This window comes from Pseudochaenichthys georgianus, chromosome 5 (genome assembly GCF_902827115.2).
Source record: "Pseudochaenichthys georgianus chromosome 5, fPseGeo1.2, whole genome shotgun sequence".
In the NCBI taxonomy this organism is placed as follows: domain Eukaryota; kingdom Metazoa; phylum Chordata; class Actinopteri; order Perciformes; family Channichthyidae; genus Pseudochaenichthys; species Pseudochaenichthys georgianus.
Window position 1 is genome coordinate 6,756,503 of NC_047507.1, and position 23,193 is coordinate 6,779,695.

Below are 23,193 nucleotides of genomic sequence, written 5' to 3' on the forward strand. Positions count from 1 at the left end.
GGGGTCTACAAACAATTCCCTCTTGACTGCGCTTGTAGCCGCAGTACTTCTCCTGCAGAGGGCCTTACAGACGGTGTTTTCTCAGAGCAGTACATGTATGGAAATCCTCAACATCTTAAACACCTTCAGTAAAACCTGAGTTCTGAAAAAGTAACAAAAGTACACTGCAAATCATATCCTGGCAAATAAGGGACTGTTGTGAAATGACTTGTTTGCAGAAATAAGAACATTTCATCGTACAAAATCAAGCGTTCTGAGCAGGTTCCCATGCATGAACAAAACGGTAGCTTGTCTATTATTTTGGCGTTTTGCCTTCAAGGACACGGCTTGATATTTTAGACAAACAATAAAGGGAAATGGCAAACATTGTTTGACACTGCAGAGAAGTCAAAAGTACAGGTAAATATAATACCCTGCTCTAATCACTATCCTGTTTCCACTGTGAAAGCCAGCTTGTACTCTAATAATTGCATACATCACACTAATTAAGTAAAACGCTTTGTTGTATTTGTGATTAGACGTCGAATGGTTCCGCCGTGGATGATTATACTAAAGTGTTTCATTACGCCCTCCCCATGGGACTCAATCATCAGAAATAGAAAGGGGACATTTTTAAAAGCCGGTTCCTTCCGGTGCAATCAGAAGAAATAGTCACGACACTCCGTACAAAACAATATTTCAAAACATTCATGTACACATAAAACACGATCCATGCAGTGCTTCTGGAGCCGTGAACAATGCTCCATCGACCCCAAGGGACTCGCCGTGGATGAGCATCCTGTAGGGCAAAGGTCGCCATTTAAACTTGTTTTTCCTAAACGGCATTTCCCAGGGAAAGCTACAACTAACACATCTCCTTGTCAAGTTGAGACGTTTATGTGAACGTAGCTTTCAATTGAAAATCATATTCAGGACAGATCACCGTCCTTCCAGTTCTCCTTTGAGTGTACCGTAACGTTTCCTTGTTGTGCCTTATTCCATATTTAGATCGGAGTTATCTAAATAAGTGTGAAAAGAAACAACATCCAGGAACGTCTTCGCTGGTATTTCAGTCCATAGTAAAGGGAAAGTGGAACAAACAATCAAGCCAAGGCTAAAGTATATTCTGAGTCTTTTATCATCAGCTGTCAGTGTGGGCTTGTGACTTGAGGTGATACAAATATGGAGGTTTTTTCTTATATCTTTTACTGTGATCTGTCCGGCACGATCTTGGACTCTCCGTTGGGTTTGTCTAAGGACTTGATGGACACGGTGGCTGCCGTGGCGACTGATTTGAAGCTGCGTTTCCTCTTCTGGACGTTCTGCTCCGGGTGGAAGACGATGACGTAGACTTTGGGGATGTAGAGCATGCCCAGGGATACGGTGGCGCTCAGGCTCATGGACACCGTCAGGGTGGTGGTCTGGATGAACATCTGCAGGAGAGAGAGAGACACGTGGGTCAGAAAGGTCACCACACACACACACACACACACACACACACACAGGGGACATTACATTGACTTACATGCATACATACATATTTCCTGGAGACTTATCCTAACCTTAACCATAACCGACACATGCCTAACCCTAACCAAGTCTTCACCCTACAATGATTCCCCTCATGGGGATGAGGGAGGCGAGTCCCCACACGTGGCTGTGTAAACAGATTTAGGTCCCCACAAGGATGGTAATGCTAGGCCACACACACATGCAGACACACACACACTTGTGGTCTGAAGTTTAATTTGAATGCCATTTTTTTATAAAACTGAGCCCCGTTATATATCCCTGTTTTTCTTTGTCAAGTTATAGCAGTAAGCATTTCAGTCTTATGATAGTCAAAGAAAACATTTAAATAATTTAAGTTAATGAGGCTGTTGAGTTTTTGCTCTTATTTAGTCATTAGATTATATTGTACATTTTAGTCAATCCAGTCTGGCCCGAATATCAGGTTTCTTTTACTTAGCCCTTTTAACTTTAACTGAAATACAAACAACAACAAACAGAAATGCTATATTGGAGAGTAAACAAAAATATTTTGTCCTAAAGTTGCCCTATTTTTGTCACTTAAATAAGGGATGTTGTTTTTAATTTTAACTACATTTCTTATGTGTGTCTAACGTTGTAGGGGTGGGCTAGATATCAATATTATATCCCTATTATGATTTAAAACCAGATCTTAACGGTTTTTGTTTGTTTGTTTTCTTTGCAGGGTTAAAAAAGCTGCATTAAGATAAGATCAACTTTATTCATTCCAAATTGGGGAAAAAAATTCGTAGTAGAAAATAAACAATTATACAATACAAACATCTCAAAATAGAAGATAAAACAGAACTAAAAGAGAGTGATACAGTAAAATAATGACTTTTCTTGCTGTTTTCTTATTTGCCTTAAAGGTGGGGTAGGTAAGTTTGAGAAACCGGCTCGAGATCGCTAGAATTTGAAAATACACAACCGGAGAAAATCTGCCACTTCCTCACAGAGCCCCTCCTCCAACACACACGAACGCGCACATGACCAATGAGGGCACGAGATAGGTTTGTGCCCCGATGGAAGGCTGACAGGCAGGTAGGCCATCCAATCGGATTGGTTGTACTTTTTACAGTATTACGGCTTCTACAGATGAAATTTTTTTATGGATTTGTTGTCAAAGCACTTCAGATATTCATTGCTATCGGGATGTTAAGAGCATTCCATGGAATATAACACAAAGTGTATCTCGAGCCGGTTTCTGAAACTTACCTACCCCACCTTTAAGTCTTTTTCAGTATTGATTATTTAAATTCACAGCTCTGATGATCCGCCTAACACAATCGGTTGAGGACTTTATTTGCAATTAGAAAACTCCCTCAAATCAACCTTGTTCCTGGAAATTGGATAAAAAAACAGTTTGGAAACAAGTCGTGCTGAAAAAAGGTTGTTTAAGAACATTTTGAATCATTTTCTCACAACACTGTTTTGCAGTGACTGAATTATTTTTTCGTTTCTGCTATAGTATCCTTCTGTGTAAGTTAAATAATTGATCATTTCATCTTGAACAGGTCCTCAAAGGTTGTCACAATACGGTCTTTACATCTTCGTCTCAGAGTGCAGGAGGCGGTGTTTTCCCCGTTAAATGATGTATGAAACCAAGTCAGGGAAGGATGGCTTTGACCACGTCTTCTCCTGCTCTTCCTCTTATTGCAAAAACCCAACAGTAATAATGAGAATTAACTTCTCCTGAGACCTGCCTCCGATAAATTATGAACTCATTATTCAGGCTGTACAAGTCATAAATAAATGAAGCCATATGTGCCACAAATAAGATATATTTGTGGCATAAATGAGTCATACATTGTACACTATCCTCCGCAGCAGAGCATCCTGGACTCTCGCAGGATGAAGATGTCCGTACACTTTCTTTAGTCGTATTCGTCAAGCTTTTCATCGCTGACCTCTCCTTCAGAGAAAGGAGCCGTGCGGATTGCATTCATGTTTCTGCCCGAGGCGCGACTGGAACAGTGAACGGTTGTTCCCTTTGTAAACACATCAAGCAGGTAACTCACCTTCCGTCTTCTTTAACATGACGCCGGGATATACCGTGTTCACGAGCCAGACAAAAGTTAGCGCCTATATTTAGCTCTGTTCCTAAGTAATGATTAATTGAAAGGGATGGCTGATTTGGTCTGCGAGGGTCCCGTCCCTCGGCTCCTCTGACCTCCTTTCCCCCTCCCTTTTACTTAATTCCCTTCATTTCCGTTCGGAAGAGGTGAAAAGACTTTGAAAGCACCGCAGGCTTTAATTGTTTCAGCCTGACTGATTCATAATACGGCTCTTCTATTAGTCAAAGCATATCTCTATTTTTTCAAATATTCCCCCAGCAGCAGCTGCGTACTTTGTGGCGGCAGAAAGCCCACAAGCTGAATTAAACTCTGAGTACACTGCGGCAGGACGTCCTGTGAGAGATAATGTGATTTGACAGGCAGAAAATGTTGGACAAGAGAGACATTAATGAAGTCTTTTATTTGAAGTGTGTGTTATTGTGTGTTTGATTGACCTAATTATTTAAACTATATCCAAAGTAGAGATCCTCAGGGAAATGTAATTCCCCAAGAGGGATTCATAAAGTCCTTCTTCTTTTCTTAAATGAATGTAAGAAAATAAATGAGTTAATATTAATTTGGTAATTAAATCAAGCTATTAACCGATCAATTAATAGATTATACTATTAAGAAAATAATTATGTCATTAGAAATCACACAAAAGGAAGAATTAATGAGAAATAATGTACATGTTGAGTTTATCCAGACGCCAGGTAGAACAGAAACCTTTGGGTAGTATTATGTATTAGGTAAAAGTAGCACATTTTCAATATAGAAGTGTTGTTTTTAAAAGGACTGCATTCAAGATTTAAAGTATACTAAAGTGTCTGCAGCAGAATATCCCAAAAATGTCGAGCAAAAGTTTTTAGAGATGAGTGTGTTTTTATTAATATACCTAGGTATCGACTGTAATTACTGACCAAAGTATAATTCGCGAGCCATTTAGGTTGATGTTTGTTATCCGTCCGCGTGCACGACGGCATCTGCGATCCCTCTCTCTACCCCTCCCTATCGCGTGTGAAGGGTCTGCTTTATGCGCTCTGCACAGTAAACTGCGAGGCTCCGGCGAACAGTTCATGAGCGTGCTCACTAGCCCCTCGCCCCCCCCCCCCCCCCCCCCCCCCCCCCCCGTTCATAAAGTCAAGAAACCCTCAAAAGGTACGGTTTATTTCACTTTAAGGATGCGCACCAAGCAACATCTCCAGGTGCTCCTTTGAGAAAACAGCATTGTGCACCCCTGAGTATAAAACACTAAGTAGTAGAAACTTCTCCAGTCAAATGATTTGTTGGTTTTGCCCGCAGCCAATCACTGCAATTGTTGTTAAAAATGAATGTGACGTGGGATTGGCCCACAAGGCAGCAGCTACAATCCACTTTCAACCGCTTAAAGATGCCCGCCCCTTAGCCTATCACGTACAAGGTGTTGGAGTGCTCGCCAATAGAAGCGTCAGCAGGGGCGGCGGGTGCTGTAGGCTAGGGAAGGCTAAGCCTTCCCAAATATTTGTGTCACTGCATCCTGGTAAAATACAAATATAATGTATAATGTCTGTGTCTTTGACATTAGCGCCTCTAGCCACCTGTGCCCTGTACTACGAAGCCAGTTCAACATACCCTGGATATGTTTGAGTAACAAACAAACTAACAACAACAAACTAACACACGAGATCTCGCTAAGCGGTCCTACGACGCAGGTTATCAACTCGGTAAATCAAGCTAGGGTTTCTCTCTCCAGCTGAGAGCGCGTTCACGTGAAAGGGGCGGGGTTAGCTACATTTGACCAATCACAAACAGGGACAAGTGTACCTACAGCGCAGCGTCATACTTCATTCATGACTTAAACATATAATCCAGGATACAAGCCACAGAGTTGCACCTGCAAGGAGAATACAGAACAACTGGTTACAAAATAACTAGGCCTACCGAGTGTTTGAAAGCGTATAGTTTTATGATATCACTGCCACATCTAAGACACGAGTGGATCTGACTTTAATTACATTTGACTCGAGTGTTTCGTCAACATAATGTGTTGCTTAAAATAATACTTCTGCATACAGTATGTGACACTGTAAGTGTTGCACGGCCAGATACGGCTGGAGAAGCTGACTCAGATAAGGAAATATATAATATTATATGATATTATATGATCGATGATCTGATTGATGATGTAATTTGAATGATAAGTGCGACACGTCGGCGTCTTCTCTGCATACGGCAGTTTAAACTGTATTTCCTTTATCCTGTAATATGACTTGAGAGATTTAAACTCCGCACACTGAGTTGATCTCTTTTCTATAGACGCCGCAGGCGGAGGCGGGCAGCGTCAGGTAAAATAAGTTATTTAGCCTTCCCAAACCTGAGCCTCACGCGCCGCCTATGAGCGTCAGTGTTGCATAGTGATGTCATTATGTTACAGAGGTAAACAAAGGAATCCAATGGAGGCGTTTCAGGCAGGGGGGGGGGGAATTATTGTACCTTTGTAGACCATGTACATGCTCAAAAACCTATATAACACACAACAGGAAATGGAAACTCAAAAAGCATTAAAGGGCCTCTTTAATAATGCTAAGTGACTCACCTTCTCTGTAGACTGCGCTGTGCCAAAGAAGATCGGGACGAAGGCCAGCCAGACGATGCAGGTGGTGTACATGGTGAAGCCGATGGGTTTGGCCTCGTTGAAGTTCTCAGGAACTCCTCTGCTCTTGATGGCGTACACGGTGCAGGTGATCATCAGTACGAAGCTGTAGCTCAGACAGAGGATGAGGGAAAGGTCGCCCATGTCGCACTTGAGAACTCCACGGGCGAACTCTGGGTTTGGGGGCTTCTGCTCCTCGTAGTCGATGATGGTGTGAGGCGGTGACACACCAAACCAGACGAACACCCCGAGTAACTGCAGGGGAAGGTTTAAGCATTAGTTAGTGCTCCAGAGAATCTGCATGACGCGTGAACGAAGCATCCACGTACCTGCACTCCGATGAGTATAAAGGTGATGATCAGCTGAGAGCCGGGGCTGATGAACTTCGGGGGCGAGACGGCAACCTTGCCCTGCTCGAAGATACGGTAGATACGGTTGGTCTTGGTGAGCATGGCGGAGTAGCTGATGCACATGCCGAGCCCCAGCAGCAGCCGGCGAAGCGCACACACGCCTGTGCTGGGTTCGGCTATCATGAAGAAGGTGATGAGGTAGATGAGGAAGATGCCCGTCAGCAGCACGTAGCTGAGCTCTCTGCCGGAGGCCCGAACGATGGGCGTGTCGTTGAAGCGGATGAAGGTGATGATGACTCCGCTGGTGGCGAGGATGCCCAAGATGGCGAGGAACACGGGGATGATGGCCCACGGAGAGCTCCACTCCAGCTTTATGATGGGCGTTTCCCGGCAGCCTGTGCGGTTCTTAAAGGGCCTCATGTTGAAGGGGCACATGTCGCAGGAGAACTCGTCCAGCAGGTACTGGTAGCCGTCGCAGAACTCGCAGTGCCAGCAGCAAGGAACGCCCTTCACCATCTTCTTCCTCTCTCCGGACTCGCAGGGGAAACTGCACACCGACTCGGGAACCTTGCGGTCACCACCTGACCACTGCATCTCCTCCGGCTAGGTTGGATGCACAAACACACAGACTTTGTTTCAGTATACTTGACATATAGAAATAATGGGCAAAGACTTTGTAATGATCTAATAGCCAGGAAGATACTGTTCAGATAAAGCCCAATTGATAGCGACAATTTTACCATCCTCGACTGATTTTCTGGCCACAGTTCTGTAGATCGGTCGTGGTTTCATAGAAGTAATGCTTCCATTCGTTCTTTTGTTGGTTGAAGATGCATTTGTTTCCTTTTAATACAAGTGTTTGTATTGTAGGTGGATAAAACTAAGACGGCTACATTTATAGTGAGCCCCATGTTGTGGTTGGACTATCTAAGAGTCACTAACTATGTAACTAAAGCAAACAGATGATTAGCTTCATAGAGAGGAGAAGTCCCTCCCCTTCCGGGGGACCTCCATGGGACCTTATTTCAGAAAAAGTGTGTATTGAAGTCAATCGCGAGAGGAAGATTATCTTTCGATCCCGTTTGAATTGTGCCACGAATTACACAGATGATGTTTGTCAATTTAAAACATAATTTTGCAAGTCACTTTTTTTTTGTGTGAAACCGCTCAATGAACTACATCTCCCGCCTCGCACCACACACCAAGATGGCCGTCACGTTGGAACATTTCACTTCTTTCTTTCAGAATGAGGCGAAAAGTATTAAAAGAGGTGAAAATCACTCCGAGGCTGGGCACGTTGAGAGCTGCACGTACACACAAGGGGAGTTAGTCGGTTCCATAAGAGCCAGCATGCGGGACCGGGATTCTGGGATTTGTAGTCTTTCTAGTTGCATATTGTTAATAGTCTTATATTTCAACAGTTTTACGACAAACTGTGATTTTTTTTACATGGAGATTTTTTTGTAACATTGACAAACATCGTATGTGTAATTCGTGGAACAATTCAAACGGGATCGAAAGATAAGTTTTCTCTCTTCATTGACTTCAATGCATAATTTTTCCGAAATAAGGTCCCATGGACCGGAAGTAGATGGGCGGGACTTCGCCTCTCTATTTAGCATAAAGGCAAACAAGGAAACTGCTAGCCTGAATCGTGCTAATTTCCGGAAGTTACTGCACCGAGCCAGTCTGGCGCAAAACCCACTGTAAAGGCAAAACGTGATGTTTGAACACTGGTTTACCTACAGCATGGATTAAATAAACAAGATATCATGTGTTAGTTAGCTTTAGAGGTGCTGGAAGGCAGATTCTGTTAACTTTGGGGCAGAGACAGACTCGGTTTTGTTTATCTTTATGCTAAGCTAACTAGCTGCAAGTTCTAGTCACATTGTTCGCAAACAGAGAGGAGAATGGTTTCAATCTTCATTTAAATGTAGAAATGGTTCCTTATTTGGGACAAAACATATTTACATTGAGGCGAAGGTGGTTTGTCCACTGGCCGATGACCTTGTAGCCGGGGTTGCTGACATTAGAAAGCTGGTATTGGAAGATGTCGTAGCGACCAGGAGCGTCTCCATTTTCATTGAACATGACTCCAGTTCCTGCGCTGCCTGTTGGAAGGAGATAGAGTTTATCAGTGGTGTAAAGTATCTCAGTACATTTACTCAAGTACTGTACTTAAGTGTGCTACTTTGTACTTCAACCCCTCTACAATTCAGAGATAAATCGTGTAATTTGACTCCACTACATTTATGTATTCCTTAGTTACGTTATAACTTTTGATGAATGATTTGTATTATATTCAAAACGTAATAAGACTTTGGTTACACCTGGAGTAACATTCACAAAAAAACTAAACCTAGATATTTTTCTTAAATTGAACAATTTGCAAAATGACCTGCTTTTACTTTTAGGTATATGTTGCTGCTAATACTTTTGTAGTAGCTACATTTTAATGCGTGATTTTAATTTGTAACAGAGTATTCCAACTCTCTGGTACTTCTACTATTACTTCGTGCACAATCTGAGTTACTTCGCCCACCTCTGGTTTTCATGACCCAAAAAAGCGAAGATGTGAGTCAAAGGAGAGGAGAGAGGAGAAACTCAAGCTCTCTGAGCAGGAGACATGCACCCCCATCGTACATGCTGTTGAATACATCTTGTGTGTGCTTCCTTCAGTGTTGTGCAGTCATGTGGAAGCTGAGTGCAGGAGGCTCTTTGCTGAAGGCTCTCGTCCACGCGTACAGTCTTTCAGTGCACTCTGCCTCTGTTGCCCTAACGTGATTGAATGTTCTCAGGTCCCTGCAGGCGCTCAATCAGAAAATCTTTCATACATGCCAAGGTCATCCAGCAAGCGGTAAATAGGATGCTTCCACAGGACACCCTTTTTTTTCTCTTCTTCCAATCTGTGACTTTTTTATGAAAGACGGGAATGAAAAGCTTGAGCGGTGTATATAGGGAAAGAGCACGGAGGCCGCCCTGGGGAGAGGACGTGCTTTGAAGGAATGCGCTGTGTTCTGTGGATAGGTACATTAGCAGAAGCATCTCAGGCTTCCTACTTCAAGTTGACCTCCCTTACACTGTTTCTTTTTAAATGTGTTTTCTTTTCAATCCTTGTGCTGCGACAGAAGCAGTGGAAATCAACGGTTTCACCAGAATACATCTCAAATCTAGCTTTTGGTTTGATAAATATGGATACAACTATGTGGAATCAGACTTTGCATAGGAAAAGGAGAACAAAATGAAAGGTTTAAAAGTCACTCAGTCAATCAAAGTGTATATATTGCTCAATATCACACATTTTGCCTTTGTCTCGGGGCTTTACAGCCTTATACTGAATACTACCCCCTCTCTCCTAGACTTCCTCGCATCGGACAAGGAAACACTCCCAAAAGGAACATCCCAGTTAATGGGGTAAAAAGTGGAAGAAACCTCAGGGAGAGCCACAGAGGTAGGATCCCTCGCCCTGACGGACAGACGGGTATAGGTGTCGTGTGTGTTAATGGAAAATATACACATTTACAACATAAGAACAGTCCAAATGCCTAGAAAAGATAATGTGTCTGATGTCATGATAGATAGATAGGCATTAGAAAGTATACAGAATACATATAATAGTCTCTATATACTATCTACTAACATATAAACACAGTGTACTGTAATACATTAATAAATGGGTGTGCAGTAGCTTGAAATTAAGAGTCAAATCCTGTGAGGCAGTGTAACTACTGTAGGCTGCAATATTGTAAAAAGTTAGTACAAGTATCTGCCAAATTGTTCATGAAGACAGGAGTTCTCTGCCAGCCAAAATAAGAAGAAGAAGAGAAGAAGAAGAAGAAGAAGAAGAAGAAGAAGAAGAAGGAAGAAGAAGAAGAAGAGAAGAAGAAGAAGAAGAAGAAGAAGAAGAAAGAAGAAGGAAGAAGAAGAAGAAGAAGAAGAAGAAGAAGAAGAAGAAGAAGAAGAAGAAGAAGAAGAAGAAGAAGAAGAAGTATAATATAAGAAGAAGTCAAAAGCCCACCATTGAAGTTGACAGCGCGGATGTAATGGAGCAGATCCCGTCCCTCCACAGGGTCCATCTTGTCGCAGACGCCCATGTATCCGGGGCACAGGTCCATGTGCATGCTGTGCAAGGCGTAGGCCATGGCGTACACCGCGTCAATCACAAACTGCACCTTGCCCTCCTGTTCGTACTGAGAGTGCTGAGCAATTCTCTCCTCACCTGACGAAGTGACAGCAAGACATTAGGAGAAGAAAAACTGCTCACAAACGCAGAGCTTGGACACGTTTAAAATGTCATTCTCTGAGGTGGGAAGTAACTAAGAGCGTTTCAATCAGGAGAGACTTCATTTTGTTTAAAGAACATTTATTGACACATGTCATAAGATAAATGTTAAGTCTTTGGCGAGTAGCCCCCGATCCTGAACTGGTATATCTAAAGGGGGAAATGCAGCCGTGAGCATACAGGGAACCCCCCGGGGTCTAGACACTGGTGATGATGATGATGATGATGATGATGATGATGATGATGATGATGATGATGATGATGATGATGATGATGATGATGATGATGATGATGATGATGATGATGATGATGATGATGAAGATCTGGATTTGATGAGGAGATGGGATGAAGAGGAGGTGTGAGATGGGGTCTTTGGATTAGCTCTCCTGGCACTGGATGTGATGAAAGGAGGTGGATGGGGAGGAGGAGGCGGGCGGCAGCACCTGAAATCACAGCTCACTGCAGGAGAGAGGAGAACCATTTTAAAGTGTGGCTGGCAGCTCGCTGATTGGCTGCTGGAGAATGAGGTGAATGTAATTATAGAGAAACGCCCGTGACGAGCTGCCGAGTGAATGTATTACACGCAGTCTTCCTGAAAGAACTTGCGCTGAGCTTCATTTACTCAAGTAATGTTCTTAATTTCAATGTTGAGTTACTTGTACTTTCCTGGAGTATTCCCACTTATTTAATATCACATTCCTTTGTTTGTCCCAGAGCAGGAACATTTACAGCGTTCCAGAACAAAGCGGCAAAGCAGGTAAAAAGGCATGCAATAATCAGACTAAGCTAACTTGTTAAATACAGAGAAGAAAGCACAGTTTAGTTATACTAGAATAAGAATAAAGACAAATAAGTACACATCCATGGCTAATAATGAGGAGCAGTATTTAAAGAACAGAGTGACACAGGTAACATATTAGGTGTGGAGACCACAGTTAATGGGACAAATGCTACTTTATACTTCTACTCCACTACATTTATTAAACATCTTTTGATCCTTGTACAAATGAACAAAATGTATCTTTAACAATTAAACTAGTGGACAAACTCTTTAAGTCAAATTATTATAAATAAATCAGAACTGTTTTAGGCTACAACAGTAAACTGTGCTACCTGATGCAAACATATTATCTAGCAATGTCACATATATAAATATAGTTATATACACACATGAAGGCCATTTTTCTGCGCTATGATTACTTTTACTTTTAGTACTTTTGCTGATTATACTTCTGTTCTTTTGCTTATGTCAGATTTTGAATGCAGGACTAGTATTTTGCCAATAATGTATTTGTACTTTTAGCATCTGAGAAATCTTCTTCCATCTCTGGTCATTTTCAACCTGTACTTGAAACGGCATCTGCTTACCTGTACATTTCCTTCTACCAAGTTCATACTTTATGCCGGGGCGGGTCAACTTGCACTTGAAGTCGTCCTCCCAGAACTCTGCAAACCAGATGTTTCTTCGGTTGTTTTCTAGCGATCTTGAAGTGAAGTACTGGTCGAACCCTGAAAGATTTCACAAAGCAGATTTAATATCATGTCAATTCAATCGTAGAACCTAAATCTATTCAGCCAGGCTTTCGGTAACGAGTGGTTAAAACAATAGACAATAATTTAAGTTGTGGTATCGTGTTATTGTTATTTTTTAAACTTGTTTGCTAGTCGTACTCATATAATAACTTTTGAATGAGGTTTTACTAGGTTTGTATAATTGTTATTATCTCACATGCATTGGTCTCAAGTTGTTGAAATGTTTTTATCTTTTCTATAGTTTCTCAACTACAATTTGAACTACACTAACCTGTAAGAAATTGCTATTCAAATAAAGATTGATTGAAACCACAGCGCTAAGATTAATATCAGTATACCAATCATCATAATGTTATGAAATCAGCGAAGCAAATCAAATCTTTTTGGAACAGTGAAATATGGCTGTGACTTCATTTCCTTATTTTAAGCTACAGGGACCACAGACATATCCAACATCATTCATTTCCTTTAGATGTAGCATTGGTATGAGACTCATCCATCAATGTCAAGTGACTCTAATATTCCTGTTGCATCCAGTTGGTTTTCCCTACCGTCGATAGAGGCTCTCTTTGGCAGGATGGTCACAGCGCCCTCGGCCACATCCTCCTGGTCCTGGATCGGGGAACTTTTGGCTCCCCAACTGTCGGAGCCAACAAACAGGAAGTGGCCCGTCAGGTTGGCCGATTTGGCCGTCTGCAGCACCCGTCTGAAAGAGAATGAATAACACTTCATGATACGTGTTTTTCTTCATGCTCTGTGTTTTACAACTAAACAGGTAGGAGAAGTACTCAGATCTTGTACTTAAAGGTGGGGTAGGTAAGTTTGAGAAACCGGCTCGAGATCGCTAGAATTTGAAAATAAACAACCGGAGAAAATCTGCCACTTCCTCACAGAGCCCCTCCTCCAACACACACGACGCGCACATGACCAATGAGGGCACGAGATAAGTGTGTGCCCCGATGGAAGGCTGACAGGCAGGTAGGCCATCCAATCCGATTGGTTGTACTTTTTACAGTATTACGGCTTCTACAGATGACATTTTGTTATGGATTTTTTGACAAAGCACTTCAGATATTCATTGCTATCGGGATGTTAAGAGCATTCCATGGAATATAACAAAAAGTGTATCTCGAGCCGGTTTCTGAAACTTACCTACCCCACCTTTAAGTAAAAGTAGAAGTACCAGAATGTAAGAATACTCTGTACCAAGTAAAAGTGCTGCAATCAAAATGTGAGTCTAGTAAAAGTACAACATGTTATACTATTATATTTAAACATGTGTGTCTTTATGCTCTGTGTTTAACAACCAGCTGCTGGAAAACACGTTTACTCAAGTACACATTTGAGGTACTCTAACTGAATATTTTCATTTTACACTACTCTATACTCTACTTACTACATTTCGGGAGCCAATTTTGCACTCTTTACTCCACTTCATTTATTTTACATATTGAATGACGAGTTACTTTATAAAGACTTTAAACACAATACATAAATTACGTACTTTAACTCCCATTCTTGATGCAGAACTTTTACTGGAAATGTTGTATTTTTACAGTGTGGTTTTATGACAAAAATTAAATAAATATGACGTGCAGCAGAGCTTGACTCACTTGATGTCGTCCTCGCTGGGCGAAGATGATGACCCCGCGAGCGTTGGAGGTCTCCATCAGTCTCTTGATGATCTTCTCGAACTCCCCCGGTCTGGGCTCTCTGGGAATCTTTATGGACTGTGCAATACAGATCCCCCCTGTGGGAGAGAGATGGGAAAGGCGTTGGCATTGCTCTACTTCTCTGTTTCCTCCATTTACTGCACAGGAAATAATTACAGCCTAACTATGCCTAGTAATTATCAGTAACCTTGAAACATAGGCCTACATTTAATATTACAAAAAGGACGATACAGCATCTGGAGATGAATTTTGTGATTCATGTTAAAGGTGGGGTAGGTAAGTTTCAGAAACCGGCTCGAGATACACTTTTTGTTATATTCCATGGAATGCTCTTAACATCCCAATAGCATGAATATCTGAAGTGCTTTGACACAAAATCCATAAAAAAATGTCATCTGTAGAAGCCGTAATACTGTAAAAAGTACCTACCTGCCTGTCAGCCTTCCATCGGGGCACAAACTTATCTCGTGCCCTCATTGGTCATGTGCGCGTTCGTGTGTCCTTGGAGGAGGGGCTCTGTGAGGAAGTGGCAGATTTTCTCCGGTTGTGTATTTTCAAATTATAGCGATCTCGAGCCGGTTTCTCAAACTTACCTACCCCACCTTTAACCTCTCCATCAGCCTTATTAGCAATTGTTAGCATGCTACCACGGAAAACTAAAAGTTAACTAGGTAAACCTCACATCAGAGGCGGTTTAGGGATAAAGCTTCTTGATTGAAAAGTAGTCGAATACTTTGTGTGCATGTTGGCCTGCTGCAGTAGCCTTTAGCTCAAAGACATAGTCTCAAAGGGCTGCTAGCATGATTGTAGACTCTTAGTATGAAGCTTTTATATGAAGAGCATTTGACTTGAGTATTACAAATAGGAAACCGCCTAAACTATAAGGCCAATCGAAGAGTTAAGACCTCCTTTGAGGCCATGACCTTACTTTGTGTATCCTTCCCATGACTTATTCCAAAGTTGAATGGGTTTGTCACTGGTTTAACATGCTACACCATTCCACCAAGGGTTGATTCAAATCAGGCCCGTAGTTTTTGTGTAACCTGCTGACAAACAACGATGTCGACTAGTAGTATATTATCAACATTGAGTTACAACATAAACCAATGTCTGTACCATATTATTATTTTTAGAAACAACAAATGTAAACCACTAGGAGAAAGGTAAGGTGGTCATTTACATGTATCCTCTGGGGACCATGAATGTCGGTAGAAGCAAAACGAAAGGTAATCCATCCATTCGTGTTTGAGATATTTGACTCTGAACCAGATTGGTGGACTGATTGTGGTCAACATTCTGACAAAGTGATGACCTGTCCAACATTGTCAATTATTGATGTGCAGTATCATGTCCTTAAATTATGTGAAATCCGAACCCTCATTTGAGCTTTTAAACCCATATGAGGCGGTGACTTCTCTTTGCCCTGGTACTTGTTATGTATTAAAGGATTTTTGTTTCCTATTATAGTCTTTTAATGAGTGAGAAACAGCACGGCTTGATGAATCATTATCCCTCATTGTCCCAGCAGTGAATTCAAGTTCATAGAGGCAGACCTGCTTCTCTGGATATTTGGAGGAAGGCGTCGACGCCGCTCTCTCCGTAGTTTCCCTCCGAGGCCAGCGTGGAGACGTAGTTCCAGCCCATGGCTTTCACTATGTCCAACATGGCCTGGGCCTGGTAGGAGTCCGGAGGCACCACACGGGAGAAGAACTCGTAGCGGCTTTTGTCGCTCAGCTCGGGGGCCGTGGAGGCGTAGCTGATCTGGGGAATCTGAGACCACACGAGAGGGTCAGTGATGACGAAAGAGCTCGGTCAACGGGAAAACATGAGCGGCACAATTAGGCCCGATATGTGGAACCAAAGATAAACAGGAATGACGAGAAGAGGCAGTGAACCGTATTGGAGGATGATGCACCACTTACTCAATGACAAAACCTTCACAGTGTCTAAATGCAGACTTTCTGTATTAGGACTAATGAGTTGCATTAAAACCCCAAAATGGGACTTTCATCGAGAGCGCTTTGCTTGAAAAGCTCGCGTAAATCTCAGAACTGAAACTTCCGATCTGGTGGATCATGTGCTGAGCTGAGCATTCAACGTCATAGTGAATACAGATGCTGGGACCCACAGCTGTAAAAGCATTTGTTTGGAGAAAAAAAGGATGAGAAGATTAATTTACTGGTGTGCTACTTCTTTAATGACACAGTTTATGTCGACAGTCTCCACCCTGACCCCGCTAATGCCGGTCCTCCCAGCGTGGCTTAACGTAGCGGCCACTCCGGATGGGGTGAGGAGAGAAAGGTAGACACAAGGGGTAGTGAAGGGTGAAGGAGAGAGGAGCGAGAGAACCATTTCACAGATTATCTGGAAGGATTATAGGGGTTTTAGTCAAATTACGTTAAGCACAGAGGGAGAGACAGAGATCAAGAGAGTAGGAAAAGGTTAGCATTTCTCAGCTGTAAGCCATACAATATATTTAATTCTGATGGCCACACGTGTTAACCCTGCCCAGTTGAATCTTACTGGTCGTCCTCCACTTCGCTGACCATGACTTCATAAAGCTTTACAGAACGAAAAAAACATTCTTCCATCACGACTTCAACCTTTACAGTTCTTTAAGTGTCCGGAGGATATTTCCTCGCGCACACATTAGCTATGAACAAGAGGAAAACGTAATCCCCTCCAAATTAATCCCGTAGAAGCATCTGCACCAATTCACTTTCTAAAATCAATGAGCCGTATCAGTTACACAGGGATGCATCTACAATGAAGTGCTGCTGACATCTTCCTCACTATCAGAGAAGGATGGGAACCGTCCAAGATATTCCAGGATCCCAGCCAAGGAAATATGACGGTGGATTAGCACTTGATGGTTTTTATTTAACAGAAGCGAGTGCTGGTACTAGATAAAGATGTTATGACAGGCATGCATTTTTAACGTGTCAAAGGTTTAGGGAAATAGTTTTCAATCAATGGTTTTCTTTCTCAATTTGCAGCAGACGCTTTCAGAAAATGATTTTAACTGCACGGTTCTCCTGTACTGACTAAGGCTCATATTTTTTCACATCGCAATGTCAACCAAGTGCATTGCCAAGGACTGCGCTTTAGCATTGAAGTCACTTTTTTTAATTGGTGCCCTTTGTGTTCAGTTCAATGCCTCAAAAAATAATTCTAGAAATTCTTTCCTTTCCTTTTTTATATGAAAGCAAATAGCTGTATTTTAGTACCTCTGAAAACATCAGTGTGAGAAATGAGTACACTAATATATATATATTTATATATATAAGTACACAAGTAATACACAAGTAATGTCTTCATCCTGATCTTAACAACATAATCAAATATGTTTCTCATTTGGTGAAAGCCTTAATATAGATTAAGTGTTAACATATCAGATAATTGTTTGGTATATACAATGTCTAAAATGTCAAATAGTAATTTGGAAAAAGGATAACATTGCTAATACCGAATTATTTGAATTGCTTTGGTTGACATTTTTTAAAATGTACATTAATGTTAAAGAAGAAAAAGCATACAAATCCTCAAAATTAAACTTCTGGAATAATCATCAAAATGAATAATCAACAATCTGCTTAGCAACTAAAGCATCCCAAATGGTAAAGTGAATTCACTATTGGATAATCTGAGAAACCCGTTATTTAACAAGCTTAACTGTTGATATAAAGTAAACATTAATTTATTGAATATCTGCTTCACATGCTATAGAGTTTCGACTTTTTTCAAATACATGACAAGTCACTTGTTAGACGCTTTTCTCCAAAGCGACTTACATACTCAATACTGTGGGCAATCCCCCACAGGAGCAATTGTGGACACAACGACATGCTGACTGCAGTGGGGTTGGAACCTGTGCTCCCCTGATCCGAACCCTAACGCACAAAAGTAGACATTGTTTACATCTCCTACACATACTGTATAGTTTGTACTTATAGGCAGGCTAAAGCAGCATGTGTAGTAGAGGCTGAAGGATGCTCAAACTCTGGCAGCAAGCAGATGTTCAACGTAAAGTGAGCATCAGAAGAATCTGCAGCACATATGGACGGTAGCAGGAAACATACCATTTAGATAAATCTGCGCCCCTGTCCAGGCTACAAGTTGCTGTTATCCGAGAACCAAAGCCATGGCGCTGCCCTGATGCTCTATTTCAGCCCGGGGTCCTGAGCTGCTGAGAGGGGCCTTAGTGGAGGGTGGGATCTATAATTCTGTAGTTAACATCTGCCCTGTATGCAATCTCTCAAACCAACATCCTCACTCTGAAGAAACACCGCAACGAGATACCTGATACACTTCTTTTCTTTCACGTTAACCACATCTGGCCAATTAAACCCCGACACCCGTTATTTTTTCTAGACGTTTGATGTCAACGGACGGCACGCCATAAAGTGGGACTTACAGAGATTCAATGTCCCATGATCGCTATAAGCACTGTAATCAATTATCGAAGGTCAATCATCTGTACACGGAGAAAAAACTACAATGAACACATAACGCGGATTATCCCGTGCAACGCATGACAACGGATTTAAAATCCCGTGAAGTGTATATAGCGACTCATTCCATGATTCCTCACTTCACATCGTCGGCCCGTGACGTATGTATTGTATGTGTACATCAGTGAGGAGAATATGTGCGGGATAACCAATCAGAATGTCCAAAGAAAACGGTGAGCAGATGATGTTATTAAATGTGAGTCGAACTCTTAATTAGGTTCGTAAAGTCCGTAAGCGAATCCCAATTAAAGCTCACCGTGCTCATGCTGCAACATGAAGACCGATTTAATGATGCCCCCATTCCAAGCGGACACAATGATTGGATGAATGAGACTGTGCTCCTGTACTTCCTAACTAGATCAGCGATGGGCTGATTTAACAGCACAAGCATGAAGAACTTTGTTCATTAAATAGGATCATCAGCTACTCGGGAGCCCAAAAGCAAAGTGTGTGTGTTCGTGTCTCACGAGAAGGACTTGGATATTAGTGAGATGTTCAAAACTAAATATAAGCGATGTATTTCTGATCGTTGCTCACTTGTTTGGCACACTCTTTCCTAGTTTGACTCCCAATTGTTTGGCTTGTGACACATTGGAATCTATTTGGGCCAAGTGTCCTCGTCTGACTCATCGCATGTCTTTTGAAAACTCAATTTCTTATTTTCCGTCTCTTTGCGTACGAATGCCCAACCACGACGATGGGGCGTCCTGAGAATGTTGAGGCCCTCAGGTTGGGAGCCAGTACTTTAACTCATGTCCTTTTATTTTCTCCCTATAATAGATTACAAACAGACGACAGTGAGGGATAAAGGCTTTCACCTGGACTCACCCTTTGAGCTTACATACTGAAAGAAGGGCCACGCGTTGAATATTATCTGCCCAATAAATGCCCCCCGTTGGTTATCACGACCATTCTGATGCTGAACCGACCAACCTGCACCGACAAGTCATACATACGTGGTTAACATTGTGATTTAAAAGGCAGTGGTGACCGTAACTAAGTACATTTAAGTATAGTTCTACATTACTAAAAATCTCTAACATGAAAACTGGATAAACTTCTAACTATGATCAAATATACTTTTGGTTCTTGAAGCAAATGTAGCTGATCATTCTTGCATACTTTATTATTTTATGGAAATGGCTCATTGTGCAGAATGAGTACTTTACTTTTTGTACTTTAAGTCAACTTTGATGCTGATAGTTGTGTACTATACTACTTAGTCTAAAAACAAATTAGTTTTAATTTGTAGTTAAAATTGTTACTTGTAGTGGAGTATTTTAAAACCATAGTATTTGTACTTTACTTAAGTAAAGCATCTGAGTACTTCTCCCATCACTGGGTTAAGAAAGCATCCTGGTCCTACTTATTATGTTAATTGGTTTAACCCTGACTTCCTTCTTTGCACCGTGACAATAACTGCGACCACTAAAAGTTGAAGCTTAACGTCTGTAATCATAAACAGTGATCAAGCATTTGTAATAGATAATCAAGGCCTTCTGAGCGTACTAGTGAGTGTAGCAGCCGCTTCTTACCCATTCAATCAGCCGATACCATTCGAAGGGGGATGAACGAACAACCGTCCACTTTTTAATGGAGAAGAGGAAGAAAGAAAACTCACCGCAAACAGTCTGAGCACGTTGGCCACCATGATGGACACGGAGCTGCCCGACGCCCCGATCACCCGACCACCCTCTCCGGTTTGGGGATGATGGGCGGCTCTCCGTTGGAACATCCGCACGTCTGAGTTGTCCTTCTGGATGAGGGCCTGGAAGAAGGTGAGCGACTGCTCCAGGGCGTAGGTGTCTCTGGAGCAGGTGTCCAGGATCCGGGCCCCCAGAGTGATGTTAGGCAGAGGTCCGGGTCGCTGTTGATCTGGGTCCAAGGCGTACAGCATTGGCCTTCCAATCTGTGGATGCCCTTCTCTCTCTTGATCTCCCCGCAGGGCACGCCGGCAGGGCCCGAGAGTGCATGGGAACAGCCCGCCCAACTTGATGTCGCCCTCGATTTTGATGGACCCGGGCTGGTTGCCCTGCTGGGCCCACGCACCCGGGCTGAACCCCCACCAGCAGCACCCAGATCAGCTGAAGGCATGTTCGGTACCTGGAAGGTGAGGTGAGCCAGCAGAGCCAATGGGACGAGCGGGGCCTCTGATGTCATGATGAGGACCGACAGACGGACTGACAGCACCGGGCCACTCCCTCTACCTTTGACACCTGAGGGCAGAAAGACTGATTAGCCTCTCATCAGAATATCAGCTCGTGTTTATTTATTTTTAAACAAGAAATCTGCAAATGGTCAAACGACTATTGCAAACGACATTACTAGATACATTCACATTGTATTTCGTGCCTCGACTGTGACATGCTTTAATGTTCAGAGAGGTCTTATTGTTTCTCACACTGCCTGTGCTGCAGCACCTCTTTTCACCCTCTGTCTGAAACCAGAGCCCAGTCTGGCTCTAATTGGTTATCTGAGCGGCTCCGTTGGGATTGGTTAACCGCTTCGAGATGTCCCGCCCCTTAGCCTATCCAGACAATGGGTGTTTCTCAATGTCGAGGAAGGCTGCTCCAGAGCCACGATTTCAAGCATACTATGTCATCGAGTGCCGCCGAAGGGACTGTTCCAATGTCCAGGATACTTGGAATTCTACCCAGGCCGGCGTACTTCGTAGCGGGAAATTTCGAGGCTGCACATGTGTAGACTCCGCGGTCTTAAAATCCCCACAATGCTTTGCACATGAACCAATTTCCAAATCTTCGCGCTCCATTTAAGGCGGGGCTTCGCATATGACGCACGCCTGTTAGCCTGTTCCAAACATTCTTCATTTTCCGAGGCTAGGAAGGATTCTTGCCTCGCTTCTGAAGCAAGTGACTCGGAAGACATGTCCGACCAAGGAAGTTCTCCTCGACATTGAGAAACACCCAATGTGTGGCCAAAAGAAGCGTGAGTGTTACGGTAGAAGTGCACAATGCAGTCCAACAGAGGTGTTTCAGGCGGGGGGGGAGAGTGTGTGGGAGCTGGATTTTAGCCTTTGCAGACCATTTACATGCACAGAAACCTATATATCACACATAAGGAAAGGCACAACCCCAAACGCACAACAGGGCCCTTTTAAGTTGAGCCTTTAGGCTGGACGCTGGATAAATCAATAACTCAATCAAATTACTTTTGTTTGGGTCCAATTATTGAAGCTATGTCAATGTGACGTACTTTCTTTTATATGTTATCTCACTAAGATTGGCACCGAAGACATTTCAATAAATCCAGGCTATAAAAGAAAAATGAGAGGAAATGTGATGGTTTAATGCTTTATACACGAGACCCATTATCTTTTGATTTTGCACGACTGGTTTGAAACTCCGAGTTTTCAGTTCTTTTTGAAGATTGCATGTAAATGTGAAAATGGTCAATATCAGGAAACAGAGTATAAATGCAGAAAACCTTCTAAAAGATTTGTAAAAAAGAAAGAAAAGCTCCACATGTATTCATCCTTTGAGAAGGCTGCAGCTGAGGAGGAGACGGGAGACAGCATGCAGGACGACACGGAGTGGAAATGGGATGCACAGAGGGCTGAGAGCCCATGATGGAAAACACTATAAATGTTGCAAAACAGAAAACATCAACTGAGCCGTCGCAGCATGTCCTGCTCCAGAGGCTGGTTCATTTTATCTGCATGAGGACCTTTTAAAAAACCTACAAAACAGAGATCCCACAGACTGTGAAATTAAAATATTTTAGAGTGAGATTTTATGTAATATTTCCAGACAGAATAAACAAATAATTCATTTTTTTATTTTAGTATTAAATCGAAATATAAAATATGAATGAATAATGTGCATGCTTGCAATGCATACTTTTCCTTCAACATTGTTCTATTTTAACATCTTAATTGGATTGATGGAAATCTGCTGAAAAGATTGTCTAAATAAGAGCAAAGATCTGCTTGAACGCCTGCAGACAATATGTCCACATCCAACCTGCAAGTACAGACATCTCCTGAAAATACATTTAAACATATACAACTACTTCTTACCTGCCCATTCTTCATCGACCGCTCTCGATTGTATCCATCACATGCGTGTTCCCAACAGGCCTCCCATCCATGGTCCTAAATGTGATTATATATATAAATATCTAGAGGCAAGGCTCTCCTCTCACCGCCAAAAGTAAATTCCTTTATCATCTCAGACAGCTGCGTGCACTCAGAACAGAACAAAAACAATGGTTAAAGAAGAAGAACTGAATGAAATCTCTTCAGGGTGAAGTGTCACGAGAAAAAGTGGAGGAAAAAGCAAAACATTACAGCAGTGAGGTTCTACAAATCACCGCCAAATCCCTTAAAAGCTCCCTCTCTCTCTCTCTGTCTTTTCCCTCTGTGTGCATCTCTGTCCAGGCACTCCCCCCTCTCTCTCTCTCTCTCTCTCTCCCCCTCTCTGCTGAACTCTCTCCTTGCTCGATCTCTCGGTGCACTAATGGCCACAGATTGGGATTATCATGCAGGCGTCTGTGAAGAAAGCACTAGGTGGACGACGAGCCCGCTCCTTTTTTTTTTTCATGCAGCTGAACCAAATGCACGAGCCCCCCACCCCCGCTCACTTTGAGAGATTAGATGAGCAGCTATTGATTCACGTGCAGACCACACACTC

At 42.4% G+C, this 23,193-nt stretch overlaps 1 protein-coding gene across 1 annotated transcript; it reads right to left on the bottom strand.

The window, feature by feature from the left end:
* Positions 1-70: 70 nt before the first annotated feature.
* Positions 71-20,684, bottom strand: grm6b (glutamate receptor, metabotropic 6b). Its single transcript, XM_034082077.2, is given in 12 exon segments — positions 71-1,412; positions 6,139-6,450; positions 6,525-7,148; positions 8,517-8,656; positions 10,564-10,764; positions 12,196-12,336; positions 12,912-13,066; positions 13,974-13,990; positions 13,992-14,110; positions 15,587-15,803; positions 20,166-20,441; positions 20,444-20,684. Coding segments are annotated over 12 exon segments (2,625 nt in total). The 5' UTR covers positions 20,639-20,684; the 3' UTR covers positions 71-1,184.
* Positions 20,685-23,193: the final 2,509 nt, after the last annotated feature.